We start from the raw sequence: 19,065 nt of genomic DNA, 5'->3' as shown, positions 1-19,065 counted from the left end.
GGTCAAATAAAGGTGAAATAAAAATTTAAAAAAATATTCTGCATGTTCCTAACTAAGGTTGGATATGCTGGGCTATGTGACGTTTGATTGAGTCCTCTACCTCCATTGGCATCTGAAAACATAGCATCCTCCTGACGAGTTGTGTGATTAGGGACATTGTACCTAATGACTGTATCACAGGGCAGCAGTTCATTGCAATGACCTCCATAGCATGGATAGTGGTGCACCATCCCGTCCTCTTTCCCTTGTTTTGTTATCGCCCAAAGGTGTATTGTACAAATCCCTGGGAAAGGTCACATCAGCAGCCATGTGAGTAATGAGGCAGTAAGCATTTATCCTTTGTTGATGGAAACAAATGTGTTTCTACTGAACTGGATGGAGCACAGATAAGAGTTTGGTTTCACTTGTGCTAAATGAAACAGGTCCAACTTAATATACAATTGATCCTCAGATAAAAGCTCATACATTTTACTTGTATTCTTATGTGAGTGGTGTGGTGCATTTCTTTGATTGATTGAAATGTAATGGATGCTATATATAGAAAACAGAGGGGAGTTTTGAGATCCATTATACACATTGTGGATCGTACGAGAACCAGTGTACCGGAGATTCCTTTCCTTTTCAAACACAACAGCTTGCCATGTCTTTGGCCACTCAGAAACTCTACATCGCCTTGAGTTATGCAGTTACTCTGATGTGGGTCAACCATGTCATGTTGTCCTTCTCTTTGAGGAACTGTTTGATCTGGACTTGAAATGACTCTAATGCAAACCTACATACTTTTATGACCACTAATCTCTTTATGTGTACGTTTTCAGTGACCTGTTACTATATCATTTTGGATTTCGAGATTAGCGAGATAATCCAGATAGCTAAAGTGATAACATGAGATTGAATCTGTCTTGGAGATAGCCAGGCCTGTTGCTGATGAAATGATAGCTCAAGTCCACCCACCTCCTAAGGGATATGTCTGGATCTGACATTGTGCCAGCAGCCAGCATCAGCTCACGTCCTCCACGTGTTAGTCTATCAACAATGGGACTCTGATAGTGTTAGGTTGAATCACTCTTTTCGTGTCTGAGATAGAGAGATTATGTTTTCACATGCAATGGTGGGAAAAGCAGGACATCAATTATATGGGCAATGTAATCTTGATATGGGATGTCCATCACCTTATTTGTGTGGCTTTATTCCTCTTAGAAAAACCTACCAATATCACAGAAATACAAACATTTAAACTGGCTACGGATTCACACATAATTTTGGTATCTTTGGTATCCAATGGACTGATAGTGTGGGAGTGCTGGTTTAACATCTACTGTAGTTACAATGAATAAATAACAGGCATAAGCAAACTTTGTCTCATTGGATTTTATAAGAAGTATTATAAGCACAAGATGCTTGAGTTTATTTATTTTTTCTAAGTATGCTATGCTCCACTGCATCCTTTTTTCTGGCAAAATAGCCTATGTGAGAAAGAGAAAATTAGTGACATCCCTTACCACAAACATAGTTTACTGTTGAAAAGGTGCACTTATATCAACCTCAGAATTACATTGACTAAAATAGATTAATTTGGATTGTTGTGGCAAAAAGGTGAGCTGGATTAAATAATGTAGTACCTAAAAAAGCCTTAAAATGTCCAGGGGAAGAGTCAACACATGTAGAAGTCCCAGGGGTGGACATGTGATCCCAACCAGAGTCCCATTCACCATCATCTGAACACAATTCAGGAGAGTCTTAATCAATTGTTAACTAAATGTAAACCATGTGCTAGAGAAAAAAAACATTAATTGAAGTCTGAACCCTGTTAGGATATAGAGTAGTCAATGGTGGACATTATTTTGCTCACCAGCCCAATCAGGCTTGTTACAAGAGTAGAGAGGATATTTACTATCCAAAAGGTCACTTACCTTCCGGCACACACATCGGTGAGAGAGGTCTGAGCATGTGAGCCAGGGCAGTGTCTGATATTCCAGGCCCAGCTTTGGTAGTTGTACCTGGATAACCTGAATATTTGCTAATTGGAGCACCTGTTACGAATGGAAATCAGTGTTATATAAGGTATATGACTAGCTGACAATTTTTTTCTCTCTCTCTCTCTCTCTCTCTCTCTCTCTCTCTCTCTCTCTCTCTCTCTCTCTCTCTCTCTCTCTCTCTCTCTCTCTCTCTCTCTCTCTCTCTCTCTCTCTCTCTCTCTCTCTCTCTCTCTCTCTCTCTCTCTCTCTCTCTCTCTCTCTCTCTGTGTGAAATGTGAGCTAGCTAAAGCATAATCACCTGCTTTCACTGAATATGGGTTAACTCCATTTTGGGCTCTTTGGAAACCCTGTGGTGGAGGTGAATCTAAGAAATCCTTGGCCCTTTGGAAACCCTGTGGTGGAGGTGAATGGAAGACATTCTGGGCCCTTTGGCAACCCTGTGGTGGAGGTGAATCGAACCAATTCTGGGCCCTTTGGCAACCCTGTGGTGGAGGGAAATAATCCGATAGGCAGGGAGGAGGTGGAGTACTTTTGGTCTGTGGAACTGAAGTTTCCATGTCTTTTTGTCTTTTTTTATGTTGCTTCAGCAGACCCTTCAGCTCAAACATGACATGCTTCATAATTGGAGCGATGGGCAGCTCAGCCACGATGAGCTTCACTGGTGGAGAGATGGGAAGCTCAAACATGATGGGCTTCACTAGTGGAGAGATGGGCAGCTCAGCTACGATGGGCTTCACTGGTGGAGAGATGGGAAGCTCAACCATGATGGGCTTCACTGGTGGAGAGATGGGAAGCTCAACCATGATTGGCTTCACTGGTGGAGAGATGGGAAGCTCAACCACGATGGGCTTCACTGGTGGAGAGATGGGAAGCTCAACCATGATTGGCTTCACTGGTGGAGAGATGGGCAGCTCAACCACAATGGGCTTCACTGGTGGAGAGATGGGAAGCTCAACCACAATGGGCTTCACTGGTGGAGAGATGGGAAGCTCAACCATGATGGGCTTCACTGGTGGAGAGATGGGCAGCTCAGCCACGATGGGCTTCACTGGTGGAGAGATGGGAAGCTCAACCAAGATGGGCTTCACTGGTGGAGAGATGGGAAGCTCAGCCACGATGGGCTTCACTGGTGGAGAGATGGGCAGCTCAACCACAATGGGCTTCACTGGTGGAGAGATGGGAAGCTCAACCATGATGGGCTTCACTGGTGGAGAGATGGGCAGCTCAGCCACGATGGGCTTCACTGGTGGAGAGATGGGCAGCTCAACCACAATGGGCTTCACTGGTGGAGAGATGGGAAGCTCAACCATGATGGGCTTCACTGGTGGAGAGATGGGCAGCTCAGCCACGATGGGCTTCACTGGTGGAGAGATGGGAAGCTCATCCATGATGGGCTTCACTGGTGGAGAGATGGGCAGCTCAGCCACGATGGGCTTCACTGGTGGAGAGATGGGAAGCTCAACCAAGATGGGCTTCACTGGTGGAGAGATGGGAAGCTCAGCCACGATGGGCTTCACTGGTGGAGAGATGGGCAGCTCAACCACAATGGGCTTCACTGGTGGAGAGATGGGAAGCTCAACCATGATGGGCTTCACTGGTGGAGAGATGGGCAGCTCAGCCACGATGGGCTTCACTGGTGGAGAGATGGGCAGCTCAACCACAATGGGCTTCACTGGTGGAGAGATGGGAAGCTCAACCATGATGGGCTTCACTGGTGGAGAGATGGGCAGCTCAGCCACGATGGGCTTCACTGGTGGAGAGATGGGCAGCTCAGCCACGATGGGCTTCACTGGTGGAGAGATGGGCTATAGATAGTGGTATAGAAAGAGAAGTTTAGTCCATAAACAACATATAATCAATTACAATGAAATAGACGCATGGCCTAAAACATATCTGTTTGCTTACTTATGAATATGCAAACCATAATAATCATCCCCTCCCTCATCATCCATTCTAACTCTGCTGTCTCATCCAACGAATAAACGTACCTGTGCCCTACTCTGTGAGAACAACAGCGTAACACAATACCACATGAAGAACTTAGATTGGTACTCCTGACACTTCTGCCATGCAATCTCAATCATCTCCTCAAGAGTCCCAACGCTACAGGAGAGGAAACACACCAGGTTGTTTAGAATGTGTGGAAAGAGGCTTCATACCGTGGATACGAAACAGTCTTTATATTTCAGATCTGAACTCAATCTAGGTACTCTGGGTAATCCAGGTAATCTGAAACTCCATTACATTGGTCCAACATCTCAATCAACTTCACTGTAAAGGCAGTGTAATCATAGCACTCCAAATCCCAAAATGAATGTATCTGGTGGATTGTGTAGCTGTGCAGATGTCAATGCTGTGTTAACGAACAAAGTGCTTACTTTGCAAGAGGCCAAGGGGATGCTGCGAGGAATCCAGGCTGCTCCTGTGGGCTCTGCTGAGGGAGATCAGAGGAAGTAGGGAGGGGGAGATGGGCAGGAGCATCGACAATCTTAGAAGAACCAGCCTCTATTTCCCATTTGGCCCCTTGACCAGGTTGATCCTGGTCATACTTGTACGCATACTCATAGTTGTACTCGTTGTTGTTTAGGGTCCACCTCTCTGTAAAAAGAATGAGAGCAGAAGCTTGATCCTCTCATTTCCATAAAGGAATGGTAATACAATGATTAAACCAAGACCCAACAGAGGTGTGAAATGCTTACCCCAATGGCCATGTTCTTCATTCCAGTGGAAATATCCATAATCATCGCCCACGTAAAACCCGTCTGCATCAGCCTTAACAACATAATCAACATGGAGACAGTCAGGTGAGAACAACTTTAAAGAGCAAAACCTGTTATCAAAGCAAAAAAGCTGGAAGGTACAGTATAAATTGAATCCCTTTTAATGTTCTCAGAATGTATTGGAGAAAACATTGTACCGAGACCTTTTAAAGCTAGAATCCTTAATTGAAACAATAACAAAGCGGACACCCCACCTCTCTTTTGGTAAAAAACTAAGGGATGGGCCTGGAGAAATATAACCACTCTCAAATTCAGACAGAGCTGGCCATCCATGATATCAAAATTACAGTTTTAACCATGTTTTAAGGTTATACAGTGTTGTTTTCATTACATTTACATTGTTTACACACATTGGAGTAAAACAAGCTTCTATTTTGGGTTCTGATGGGGTACATATGACAGTTGAATTAAGATTATGAGGCATTTATAATTATATTCTTCAAGAATCAAATGGGTATATATCATTAACCTCTTAAGGATCGTACACTTTCTTTTGCCTAAAATGACATACCCAAATCTAAATGCCTGTAGCTCAGGACCTGAAGCAAGGATATGCATATTCTTGATACCATTTTAAAGGAAACACTTTGAAGTTTGTGAAAATGTGAAATGAATGTAGGAGAATATAACACATTAGATCTGGTAAAAGATAATACAAACAAAAAAACATGTGTTTTCTATATATTTTTTTGTTCCATCATCTTTGAAATGCAAGAGAAAGGCCACAATATAATAATGCTGTTTAGGCACAATTTAGATTAATCAGAGCAAGATTACTGAATGTAACGCACATTATTTACCTTCAGAGAGGTGAATGTATCAAACCAGTTGCCGTAGAGGTTAATTAATAAGTCCAACAATGGATGTAGCAACTAAGGGTTCTAGTTTTAAGGAACCAAACAGCTAATGTTGGGAATATCTTGAAAAACTTCCAGTCCTAGACCTATGTCCCTGGAATCTTCTGACTGTAACATCATACTACTGACATTCCATGGACCAAAAGAAAACGTATTGAATGTTGCCAGAACTTCCTGGAGAAATACGTTACATAAAGAACATTATAAACTGGGTGGTTTGAGCCCTGAATGCTGATTGGCTGACAGCCGTGGTATATCAGACCGTATACCATGGGTATGACAAAACACTTATTTTTTCTACTCTAATTACGTTGGTAACCAGTTTATAATAGCAATAAGGCACCTCTGGGGTTTGTGATATATGGCCAATATACCATGGCTGAGGGCTGTGTCCAGGCACTCCACGTTGCGTTTTGCCTTTGCGTCGTGCATAAGAACAGCCCTTAGCCTTGGTATATTGGCCATATACCAGACCCCCTCTGGCCTTATTGCTTAAGTAACCCACTGGGCACAGACATAATTTCAACATCTAGTTTGGAATTCAGTTTGGTTGAGTTGTCAACTAAGGTGAATTCAACTTGAAATCAACAACAACAAAAATCACTGGGTACTTGCTAACTCTGGTCAATGGTGATAGTGTGGAGAAACTCACACTACCGCCCTGAACCAGAGCTAAATATGCTACTCGCTACCGCCCTGCTCCAGAGTGAGGTGTTTGATTACTCACATTATATGGATCCATAGTTGCTGGATCCATGGTTAGCCAATCTTCAACACAGACGCACCATCCAACATCTCCGGTAAAATTTACGGTAAGGTCTCCAACATCCGGAACAACAGACCGTAATGGTTTCAAAGAGTGATCCAAGTAGTAGTCTCCAGAAACAATTCGTTGCTACTAATAAACGAAAATCGATTGCTCGGGGTTATTTATAGGCTAGATAACGTCACAATACTAATCGTCAGATTGGAACTCACAGAGATTCTGTAGCTCATTCTGTAAATGTTTTAACTCTACTTTGAGTCATAATGTAAGTAATTACACTGCACGCGACCACTATTGACATGGGACGGGTTGTTCATTTGAGTCAAATATTTGGCCACTTCCTTGTGTTTGTTTATAATTGAAAATCAATAAACAATTTATCGTAAAGTTTTGGTCACTCACATTTGTCTCGATTGATTGTTTCTAAATATTTCCCGCAAATGTTCCACTAGTAGCCTAGGCCTAGCCAACAAGACAAAATAGGTTTCAAGGGAACACACAGCAACACATTAAATTACTATTCTGTTCTATTTATGGGAACACCTATAGGGAACACGCATAGGGAACGTGCATAGGAAATGTTTAGTCTGTCTGCATTACCAGTGTCTATTGGTAGCTTATAATGACAGACTCAATCACAAGGGATGACCGCGAATAAATGTTAGCTTTGCTGTTAGCTGATTGCTTATCTGCTGAGACAGGGTGGTAGATGTTAAACCCCAGCTCTAGAACATAAGGATTAACAGATTTGTTTCAGACATGAAGCCGTCACTTTCTTAGAGATTGAAGACAGAATACAAGAATGTGTGAATGTAAATGTAGGTTGACTTGGATGGTGTGGGGTATGCCATTTGTTACAAAGGGGAGGTGACGAACTAATGAACTAATGACGAACTAATTAATGAAACAAATATTAGATAGGCTTTTAAAGCGCATTGATACATAGGCTAAATGTTTTGATGCATGTGGATTTCCAGTTGGGCGCCAGCGTCCTAATGATTGGGAGTGGTGCTGAAAGGACAGCTACTGCACCATACACAGAGCCTTTCGTTTCAGCAAAATAATGGCTATTCTGTTCTATTTAATTATATGGGGACACGTTCTGTACAACCACATGGTGTGCATGTTTCAAAATATAAATGGATCAAAAGTGTTTAATGCTTTCTAATTCCATATGCTCCTTGTTGTAACACCCACCCATAGTATGCGCTCCAGCAAGTATATCTCACTGGTCATCCCCAAAGCCAACACCTCCTTTGGCCGCAATTCCTTCCAGTTCTCTGCTGCCAATGACTGGAACGAATTGCAAAAATCTCTGAAGCTGGAGACTCTTATCTCCCTCACTAACTTTAAGCATCAGTTGTCAGAGCACCTTACCGATCACTGCACCTGTACACAGCCCATCTGAAATTAGCCCACCCAACTACCTCATCCCCATATTGTTATTTATTTTGCTCATTTGCACCCCAGTATCTCTATTTGCACATCATCTCTTGCACATCTATCATTCCGTGTGTTAATACTAATTGTAATTATTTTGCACTATAGCCTATTTATTGCCTTACCTCCATAACTTGCTACATTTGCACACACTGTATATATATTTTCTGTTGTATTTTTTGACTTTATGTTTTGTTTTACCCCATATGTAACTCTGTGTTGTTGTTTTTATCGCACTGCTTTGCTTTATCTTGGCCAGTTCGCAGTTGTAAATGAGAACTTGTTCTCAACTGGCTTACCTGGTTAAATAAAGGTGAAATAAAATTGTAAAAAAATATTCTGCATGTTCCTAACTAAGGTTGGATATGCTGGGCTATGTGACGTTTGATTGAGTCCTCTACCTCCATTGGCCTCTGAAAACATAGCATCCTCCTGACGAGTTGTGTGATTAGGGAAATTTTACCTAATGACTCTATCACAGGGCAGCAGTTCATTGCAATGACCTCCATAGCATGGATAGTGGTGCACCATCCCGTCCTCTTTCCCTTGTTTTGTTATCGCCCAAAGGTGTATTGTACAAATCCCTGGGAAAGGTCACATCAGCAGCCATGTGAGTAATGAGGCAGTAAGCATTTATCCTTTGTTGATGGAAACAAATGTGTTTCTACTGAACTGGATGGAGCACAGATAAGAGTTTGGTTTCACTTGTGCTAAATGAAACAGGTCCAACTTAATATACAATTGATCCTCAGATAAAAGCTCATACATTTTACTTGTATTCTTATGTGAGTGGTGTGGTGTATTTCTTTGATTGATTGAAATGTAATGGATGCTATATATAGAAAACAGAGGGGAGTTTTGAGATCCATTATACACATTGTGGATCGTACGAGAACCAGTGTACCGGAGATTCCTTTCCTTTTCAAACACAACAGCTTGCCATGTCTTTGGCCACTCAGAAACTCTACATCGCCTTGAGTTATGCAGTTACTCTGATGTGGGTCAACCATGTCATGTTGTCCTTCTCTTTGAGGAACTGTTTGATCTGGACTTGAAATTACTCTAATGCAAACCTACATACTTTGATGACCACTAATCTCTTTATGTGTACGTTTTCAGTGACCTGTTACTATATCATTTTGGATTTCGAGATTAGCGAGATAATCCAGATAGCTAAAGTGATAACATGAGTTTGAATCTGTCTTGGAGATAGCCAGGCCTGTTGCTGATGAAATGATAGCTCAAGTCCACCCACCTCCTAAGGGATATGTCTGGATCTGACATTGTGCCAGCAGCCAGCATCAGCTCACGTCCTCCACGTGTTAGTCTATCAACAATGGGACTCTGATAGTGTTAGGTTGAATCATTCTTTTCGTGTCTGAGATAGAGAGATTATGTTTTCACATGCAATGGTGGGAAAAGCAGGACATCAATTATGTGGGCAATGTAATCTTGATATGGGATGTCCATCACCTTATTTGTGTGGGTTTATTCCTCTTAGAAAAACCTACCAATATCACAGAAATACAAACATTTAAACTGGCTACGGATTCACACATACTTTTGGTATCTTTGGTATCCAATGGACTGATAGTGTGGGAGCGCTGGTTTAACATCTACTGTAGTTACAATGAATAAATAACAGGCATAAGCAAACTTTGTCTCATTGGATTTTATAAGAAGTATTATAAGCACAAGATGCTTGAGTTTATTTATTTTTTCTAAGTATGCTATGCTCCACTGCATCCTTTTTTCTGGCAAAATAGCCTATGTGAGAAAGAGAAAATTAGTGACATCCCTTACCACAAACATAGTTTACTGTTGAAAAGGTGCACTTATATCAACCTCAGAATTACATTGACTAAAATAGATTAATTTGGATTGTTTTGGCAAAAAGGTGAGCTGGATTAAATCATGTAGTACCTAAAAAAGCCTTAAAATGTCCAGGGGAAGAGTCAACACATGTAGAAGTCCCAGGGGTGGACATGTGATCCCAACCAGAGTCCCATTCACCATCATCTGAACACAATTCAGGAGAGTCTTAATCAATTGTTAACTAAATGTAAACCATGTGCTAGAGAAAAAAAACATTAATTGAAGTCTGAACCCCGTTCAATTCTCTCTCTCTCTCTCTCTCTCTCTCTCTCTCTCTCTCTCTCTCTCTCTCTCTCTCTCTCTCTCTCTCTCTCTCTCTCTCTCTCTCTCTCTCTCTCTCTCTCTCTCTCTCTCTCTCTCTCTCTCTCTCTCTCTCTCTCTCTCTCTCTCTCTCTCTCTCTCTCTCTCTCTTCAATTTCAATTTAAGGGCTTTATTGGCATGGGAAACGTGTGTAAACATTGCCAAAGCAAGTGAAGTAGATTAAATAAACAATAAATATTAACAGTAAACATTACACTCAGAAGTTTCAAAAGAATAAAGACATTTCAAATGTCATATTATGTCTATATACAGTGTTGTAACAATGTGCAAATAGTTAAAGTACAAATGGGAAAATAAATAATGGTGTTTGTTCTTCACTGGTTGCCCTTTTCTTGTGGCAACAGGTCACGAATCTTGCAGCTGTGATGGCACACTGTGGTTTTTCACCCAGTAGATAAGGGAGTTTATCAAAATTGGGTTTGTTTTCGAATTCTTTGTGGATCGCTGTAATCTGAGGGAAATATGTGTCTCTAATATGGTCATACATTTGGCAGGAGGTTAGGAAGTGCAGCTCAGTTTCCACCTCATTTTGTGGGCAGTGTGCACATAGCCTGTCTTCTCTTGAGAGCCAGGTCTGCCTACGGCGGCCTTTCTCAATAGCAAGGCTATGCTCACTGAGTCTGTACATAGTCAAAGCTTTCCTTAAGTTTGGGTCAGTCACAGTGGTCAGGTATTCTGCCACTGTGTACTCTCTGTTTAGGGCCAAATAGCATTCTAGTTTGCTCTGTTTTTTTGTTTGTTCTTTCCAATGTGTCAAGTAATTCTCTTTTTGTTTTCTCATGATTTGGTTGGGTCTAGTTGTGTTGTTGTTGTTGTTGTCCTGGGGCTGTGTGGGGTCTGTTTGTGTTTGTGAACAGAGCCCCAGGACAAGCTTACTTAGGGGACTCTTCTCCAAGTTCATCTCTCTGTAGGTGATGGCTTTGTTATGGAAGGTTTGGGAATCGCTTCCTTTTAAGTGGTTATAGAATTTAACGGCTCTTTTCTGGATTTTGATAATTAGCGGGTATTGGCCTAATTCTGCTCTGCATGCATTATTTGGTGTTTTACGTTGTACACGGAGGATGTTTTTGCAGAATTCTGCATGCAGAGTCTCAATTTGGTGTTTGTCCCATTTTGTGAATTCTTGGTTGGTGAGCGGACCCCAGACCTCAGAACCATAAAGGGCAATGGGTTCTATAACTGATTCAAGTATTTTTAGCCAGATCCTAATTGGTATGTCAAATTTTATGTTCCTTTTGATGGCATAGAAGGCCCTTCTTGCCTCGTCTCTCAGATCGTTCACAGCTTTGTGGAAGTTACCTGTGGCGCTGATGTTTAGGCCGAGGTATGTATAGTTTTTTGTGTGCTCTAGGGCAACGGTGTCTAGATGGAATTTGTATTTGTGGTCCTGGCAACTGGACCTTTTTTGGAACACCATTATTTTTGTCTTACTGAGATTTACTGTCAGGGCCCAGGTCTGACAGAATCTGTGCAGAAGATCTAGGTGCTGCTGTAGGCCCTCCTTGGTTGGTGACAGAAGCACCAGATCGTCAGCAAACAGAAGACATTTGACTTCAGATTCTAGTAGGGTGAGGCCGGGTGCTGCAGACTGTTCTAGTGCCCTCGCCAATTCGTTGATATATATGTTGAAGAGGGTGGGGCTTAAACTGCACCCCTGTCTCACCCCACGGCCCTGTGGAAAGAAATGTGTGTTTTTTTTGCCAATTTTAACTGCACACTTGTTGTTTGTGTACATGGATTTTATAATGTCGTATGTTTTTCCCCCAACCCCACTTTCCATCAATTTGTATAGCAGACCCTCATGCCAAATTGAGTCAAAAGCTTTTTTGAAATCAACAAAGCATGAGAAGACTTTGCCTTTGTTTTGGTTTGTTTGTTTGTCAATTAGGGTGTGCAGGGTGAATACGTGGTCTGTCGTACGGTAATTTGGTAAAAGCCAATTTGACATTTGCTCAGTACATTGTTTTCACTGAGGAAATGAACTAGTCTGCTGTTAATGATAATGCAGAGGATTTTCCCAAGGTTGCTGTTGACGCATATCCCACGGTAGTTATTGGGGTCAAATTTGTCTCCACTTTTGTGGATTGGGGTGATCAGTCCTTGGTTCCAGATATTGGGGAAGATGCCAGAGCTAAGGATGATGTTAAAGAGTTTAAGTATAGCTAATTGAAATTTGTGGTCTGTATATTTTATCATTTCATTGAGGATACCATCAACACCACAGGACTTTTTGGGTTGGAGGGTTTGTATTTTGTCCTGTAGTTCATTCAATGTAATTGGAGAATCCAGTGGGTTCTGGTAGTCTTTAATAGTTGATTCTAAGATTTGCATTTGATCATGTATATTTTTTTGCTGTTTGTTCTCTGTTATAGGGCCAAAAAGATTGGAGAAGTGGTTTACCCATACATCTCCGTTTTGGATAGATAGCTCTTCGTGTTGTTGTTTGTTTAGTGTTTTCCAATTTTCCCAGAAGTGGTTAGAGTCTATGGATTCTTCAATTACATTGAGCTGATTTCTGACATGCTGTTCCTTCTTTTTCCGTAGTGTATTTCTGTATTGTTTTAGTGATTCACCATAGTGAAGGCGTAGGCTCAGGTTTTCTGGGTCTCTATGTTTTTGGTTGGATAGGTTTCTCAATTTCTTTCTTAGGTTTTTGCATTCTTCATCAAACCATTTATCAATGTTATTACTTTTCTTTGGTTTTCTGTTAGAGATTTTTAGATTTGATAGGGAAGCTGAGAGGTCAAATATACTGTTTAGGTTTTCTACTGCCAAGTTTACACCTTCACTATTACAGTGGAACGTTTTGTCCAGGAAGTTGTCTAGAATGGATTGCATTTGTTGTTTCCTAATTGTTTTTTGGTAGGTTTCAACACTACTTTCCTTCCATCTATAGCATTTCTTAATATTATTCAGTTCTTTTGGCTTTGATGCCTCATGATTGAGTATTGCTCTGTTCAAGTAGACTGTGATTTTGCTGTGGTCTGATAGGGGTGTCAGTGGGCTGACTGTGAACGCTCTGAGAGACTCTGGGTTGAGGTCAGTGATAAAGTAGTCTACAGTACTACTGCCAAGAGATGAGCTATAGGTGTACCTACCATAGGAGTCCCCTCGAAGCCTACCATTGACTATGTACATACCCAGTGTGCGACAGAGCTGCAGGAGTCGTGACCCATTTTTGTTGGTTATGTTGTCGTAGTTGTGCCTAGGGGGGCATATGGGGGAGGGAATGCTGTCACCTCCAGGTAGGTGTTTGTCCCCCTGTGTGCTGAGGGTGTCAGGTTCTTGTCCAGTTCTGGCATTTAGGTCGCCACAGACTAGTACATGTCCCTGGGTCTGGAAATGATTGATTTCCCCCTCCAGGATGGAGAAACTGTCTTCATTAAAGTATGGGGATTCTAGTGGGGGGATATAGGTAGCACACAGGAGGACATTTTTCTCAGTTGAGATAATTTCCTTTTGAATTTCTAACCAAATGTAAAATGTTCCTGTTTTGATTAATTTAATAGAGTGAGTTAGGTCTGCTCTATACCAAATTAGCATACCCCCTGAGTCCCTTCCCTGTTTCACACCTGGTAGTTTGGTGGATGGGACTACCAGCTCTCTGTAACCTAGAGGGCAACCAGTGGGTCCGTCTCCTCTATACCATGTTTCTTGTAGGATGACAATGTCTGTATTTCCGATTTCTTTGGTGAAGTCTAGATTCCTGCTCTTTAGGCCAAAGGCAGATGACCTCAGGCCTTGGATATTCCAGGATGAAATAGTGAAGGCTTTGTGTTCCATAAAGTGTCTAATGTTGTTGGTTGTGTGGTTTGGCCTCAGGCCAGTAATTGTGAGCAGAGCCTGCTGAGCATCTGGTACATGCCATTGGCTTGGGCTAGTGTAAGAGTGGGTGTTGGGCCTGTTTGCCTGCTCACGGCCTGGGCGTATGTGTGACTTTCATGTTGAGGCCCTCTTTGTGGGAGTGGGGGGCTTGGGGTGGGTAGGAGGGGCATAGGTCTGATCTGAGGGGGCCTAAATGGGGTGTGGGCATGGTTGACTTGGGGGGGAGTTAATTGGTTGGGGTGGGGGTGCAGATGTGGTTGATGGTGCTGTGGTCTGGATGTAGGTCCTCTCTGCGGGGGTCCTCTATGTGTAGGTCCTGGGGGGGGTCCCGCAGGTCTGGGAGAGTGTCTCGCTGGTCTGGGCGGGGTGTCTGTTGCTCCTGTGTGAGGTGTTGGGTCTGCGGTTGAGGGCGATATCCTTTAGGGTCCGGGCGAAGGTGGGCACTGCTGCCTTGTATAGGTGGACCTGGTCGTAAAGGCTGTTCACGTCCAGGGTGGAGTGGTGGGCCAGGTAGACATTTGGTTTTGATGCACAGTCACGGGAAATACTTGCGTTTACCCGCTGTATGGTAGCAGGGTGGAAGTCTTTTCGTGGTAACAGAGTTGAGATAACCACTTGTGCGTTGGGGAAAGTAGAAGAAGCTTTTTCTATCACTCCCTTGAGTGATGTGGCCACCCTTTCCTGCTGTGTTCTCAGGTCGTTTGTGCCTGTGTGTATTATTATGTGGCTGGGTGATCCTAGTCGGTCCTTAGACAGAAGGTCTAGGGCGCTGGGTGTTTGGACACCAGAGTTTAGACACTGTGTGTTTTGGAAAAAGTTTATTTTCTTGTATGTATTTCCCGTTTGAGTCCATAAGGAGTACAATCTGTGGCTTGTGTATGTCCTCAGTGGGTGTGGGGGGGTCGTCATGAGGGCTATCAGGGTGTCTGACTGGGGGGTTACTCAGAGGGGTTGGGGTCCCCAGGGCTTGGGGTTCTTCATTTGTTTGTCTGGGTGTGATGTCGAGGCTATGGTCAGGGTCTAGGGTGTACTGTTCTGCTGCGGTGTCGAGACTTTGGCCAGGATCTGAGGTGGGCTGTTCTCTAATGGGTTGTTCAATGTCACCCGTCATCGTTCTCACCTTCTCCTCCAGCACTCTGATCCTCTCTTCTAGTGCTCTGTTCTTCTCCTGCTCCTGCTCTTTCTCCTGTTGATGTTGTCTCACCACAGTCCAGAGTGCAGACATGTCTCTCTCCACCTGCAGCTCTCCAGGTCTAGTTAAGGGGGTGTTGTTGTGCTGGACTGTTGTCTGGGTCTGTGCTGACTGGAGTGTGTTCACCTGCTGTTCCAGCTCCACCTGCCTTACCTCCAGCTGGGTGAATTTATCCTTCATTTCAATGAGGGAGTAGTACTCTGTGCTGGGAAGTTGAGTTTCTGCTTGGGGTTGCTCTGTGGGGTTATTTAATGAAGAGGTCTGGTCTGACCCGCTCGGGGTAGGGGTATCTTTCTCAAGGGAGAGCTTCTCCTGCTGAGCTATTTCTTTGATTAGGTGAAAGTCCAGCTGGAACTGTTTGGTGTTGCCTTGAACCAAAACGGTTCCAGATTTATAGAGATTAATATTAGACGACTCAGAGTCCTCGTTGTCCAGTATCCTGAGTTTCCACGTCGCTAACACCCCCCTCTTAACAGAGGGGTAGTGTGCTAGTATAGCACTGTGCCATGCCAGGGGATGGTCTGTGTGGAAGATAAGGTTGCTTATGTTCCCATTTTTATACAAATCAGCAAAAAGTGTCTCGTGCTTCCCCAAAAGAAGTTTCAATTTGTACTCTTTTCGTGTCTTGTCGTTTTTTTACATTCAGAGGGTACTGTATTTTAATGACCTCTGAACAGTGGGGGGGTGCTTCTAAGGCCTCTCCATTTAGTTGGGGTAGACTGTACGACTCTCCTGCCATTGTTGGGATCAAGGGCTTTGACACCTCGCACTTCACACGTCAGTGCTAATTGAAATTGTATCTCTTTGTAGCAAGCTTAAGCTTGGTAGCCTTAGAATTCAGTCCTTATAATATAAAATATATCATTGTAATGAATTTTCCTTCTTGGTTTTTGAAAGTGAAAAATAGCTTCATACTAAACATTACTCACTCAGTTCCAGGTTGGATGGTGTTTTCAGGTTTCTGTTTGTTTTCCAGAGCATTTGCTGTATAGTTTGAGAATAGTAATCCTTGGTAGTAGAAAGCTTTCCAGGTAATTCCGTCCAAAATCAGGTAATAGGTTTGGAGTTTAGGTTTGGAATGAAGGTTATGTTGTGGAGGGTAGCAGCCTGTATATGTCCCTGCCAAAAAATCCTACTTTATCTAACTCTAAATCTATATTTTTTGTTAAAAATGCAGGAGCAATGTCTTTGAGCTCTGTCTCTCTGTCTCTCTCGTCTCTCTCTCTCTCTCTGTCTCTCTCTCTCTCTCTCTCTCTCTCTCTCTCTCTCTCTCTCTCTCTCTCTCTCTCTCTCTCTCTCTCTCTCTCTCTCTCTCTCTCTCTCTCTCTCTCTCTCTCTCTCTCTCTCTCTCTCTCTCTCTCTCTCTCTCTCTGTGTGTGTGTGAAATGTGAGCTAGCTAAAGCATAATCACCTACTTTCATTGAATATGGGTTAACTCCATTTTGGGCTCTTTGGAAACCCTGTGGTGGAGGTGAATTGAAGAAATCCTGGGCCCTTTGGCATCCCTGTGGTGGAAGTGAATTGAAGAAATCCTGGGCCCTTTGGCATCCCTGTGGTGGAGGTGAATTGAAGAAATCCTGGGCCCTTTGGCATCCCTGTGGTGGAGGTGAATTGAAGAAATCCTGTGCCCTTTGGCATCCCTGTGGTGGAGGTGAATTGAAGAAATCCTTTGGCCATTGGCATCCCTGTGGTGGAGGTGAATTGAAGAAATCCTGGGCCCTTTGGCATCTCTGTGGTGTAGGTGAAGGGAAATAATCCGATAGGCAGGGAGGAGGTGGAGTAGGTCTGGCCTGTGGAACTGAAGTTTCTATGTCTTTCTGTCTTTTTTTATGTCGCTGTGTTAGATCCCTCAGTGGCTTATTTTTCCGCGGTGGTGGGGCAAACTTGGAAAGGACATAAACAAATAAAATAAAATCTATTAATTGTATTTGTCAAATACACCGAATACAACAGGTGTTGACCTTACTGTGAAATGCTTGCTCACAAGCCCTGAACCAACAATTACGTTTTAAGAAAATAAGTGTTAAGAAAATATTTACTAAATAAGCTAAAGTAAAAAAACAACAACATATAAACGTGAGAATTGCTGATTGCAGTTAAAATACGACCGTGATGTACAAATTAAAAGGGACAGTTTGGAGTGAGTAGCCTACGTCAAATCTCTGAAGAGACTCAGCTACCACTGGAGAGATGGGCCGTTCAACCACGATGGGCTCCACTGGATGTGGAGGGAAGAAATCCTGTGCGCCTTGGCATCCCTGTGGTGGAGGTGATTTGAAGAAATCCTTTGCCCTTTGGCATCCCTGTGGTGGAGGTGAATTGAAGAAATCCTGTGCCCCTTGGCTTCCCTGTGGTGGAGGTGAATTGAAGAAATCCTGTACCCTTTGGCATCCCTGTGGTGGAGGTGAATTAAAGAAATCCTGTGCCCCTTGGCCTCCCTGTGGTGGAGGGAAATAATCCGATAGGCAGGGAGGAGGTGGAGTAGTTTTGGTCTGTGGAACTGAAGTTTCCATGTCTTTTTGTCTTTTTTTATGTTGCTGTTTCAGACCCTTCAGCTGGTTTTCACTGGTGAAGAGATGGGCAGCTCAAACATGACAGGCTTCACTGGTGGAGAGATGGGCAGCTCAGCCACGATGGGCTTCACTGGAGGTGGAGGGAAGAAATCCTGGGTCCTTTGGCATCTCTGTGGTGTAGGTGAAGGGAAATAATCCGATAGGCTGGGAGGAGGCAGAGTAGGTCTGGCCTGTGGAACTGAAGTTTCCATGTCTTTCTGTCTTTTTTTATGTCGCTGTGTTAGATCCTTCAGTGGCTTATTTTTCCGCGGTGGTGGGGCAAACTGGGAAAAGACATAAACAAATCAAATAAAATCTAATTGTATTTGTCAAATGCACCGAATACAACAGGTGTTGACCTTACCGTGAAATGCTTGCTCACAAGCCCTGAACCAACGATTACGTTTTAAGAAAATAAGTGTTAAGAAAATATTTACTAAATTAGCTAAAGTAAAAAAACAACAACATATAAACGTGAGAATTGCTGATTGCAGTTAAAATACGACCGTGATGTACAAATTAAAAAGGGACAGTTTGGAGTGAGTAGCCTACCTCAAATCTCTGAAGAGACTCAGCTACCACTGGAGAGATGGGCCGTTCAACCACGATGGGCTCCACTGGATGTGGAGGGAAGAAATCCTGTGCCCCTTGGCATCCCTGTGGTGGAGGTGATTTGAAGAAATCCTTTGCCCTTTGGCATCCCTGTGGTGGAGGTGAATTGAAGAAATCCTGTGCCCCTTGGCTTCCCTGTGGTGGAGGTGAATTGAAGAAATCCTGTACCCTTTGGCATCCCTGTGGTGGAGGTGAATTAAAGAAATCCTGTGCCCCATGATTGGCTTCACTGGTGGAGAGATGGGGCAGCTCAGCCACGATGGGTTTCACTAGTGGAGAGATGGGCAGCTCAGCCACGATGGGCTTCACTGGTGGAGAGATGGGAAGCTCAACCATGATGGGCTTCACTGGTGGAGAGATGGGAAGCTCAACCATGATGGGCTTCACTGGTGGAGAGATGGGCAGCTCAGCCACGATGGGCTTCACTGGTGGAGAGATGGGCAGCTCAACCACAATGGGCTTCACTGGTGGAGAGATGGGAAGCTCAACCATGACAGGCTTCACTGGTGGAGAGATGGGCAGCTCAGCCACGATGGGCTTCACTGGTGGAGAGATGGGAAGCTCAAACATGACAGGCTTCACTAGTGGAGAGATGGGCAGCTCAGCCACGATGGGCTTCACTGGTGGAGAGATGGGAAGCTCAACCATGATGGGCTTCACTGGTGGAGAGATGGGAAGCTCAACCATGATGGGCTTCACTGGTGGAGAGATGGGCAGCTCAGCCACGATGGGCTTCACTGGTGGAGAGATGGGAAGCTCAACCATGATGGGCTTCACTGGTGGAGAGATGGGAAGCTCAACCACAATGGGCTTCACTGGTGGAGAGATGGGAAGCTCAACCACAATGGGCTTCACTGGTGGAGAG

The 19,065-nt window shown here is 43.6% G+C and overlaps 1 protein-coding gene across 1 annotated transcript; it reads right to left on the bottom strand.

Annotated features, from left to right (window-relative positions):
• Positions 1-1,356: 1,356 nt before the first annotated feature.
• On the bottom strand, positions 1,357-2,681 carry LOC121563793. The gene is made up of 4 exons (XM_041875504.1): positions 2,278-2,681; positions 1,914-2,033; positions 1,623-1,718; positions 1,357-1,466 (listed from the first exon to the last, which is right to left on the bottom strand). The coding sequence occupies exons 1-4, from the start codon at positions 2,663-2,665 to the stop codon at positions 1,408-1,410; spliced, it is 663 nt and encodes a 220-aa protein (XP_041731438.1). The 5' UTR covers positions 2,666-2,681; the 3' UTR covers positions 1,357-1,407.
• Positions 2,682-19,065: the final 16,384 nt, after the last annotated feature.

Source organism: Coregonus clupeaformis, unplaced genomic scaffold, assembly GCF_020615455.1.
Source record: "Coregonus clupeaformis isolate EN_2021a unplaced genomic scaffold, ASM2061545v1 scaf1874, whole genome shotgun sequence".
NCBI classification, from domain to species: domain Eukaryota; kingdom Metazoa; phylum Chordata; class Actinopteri; order Salmoniformes; family Salmonidae; genus Coregonus; species Coregonus clupeaformis.
Note: the sequence above shows the minus strand (reverse complement) of the source record. Positions and strands in the feature narration are given on the sequence as shown.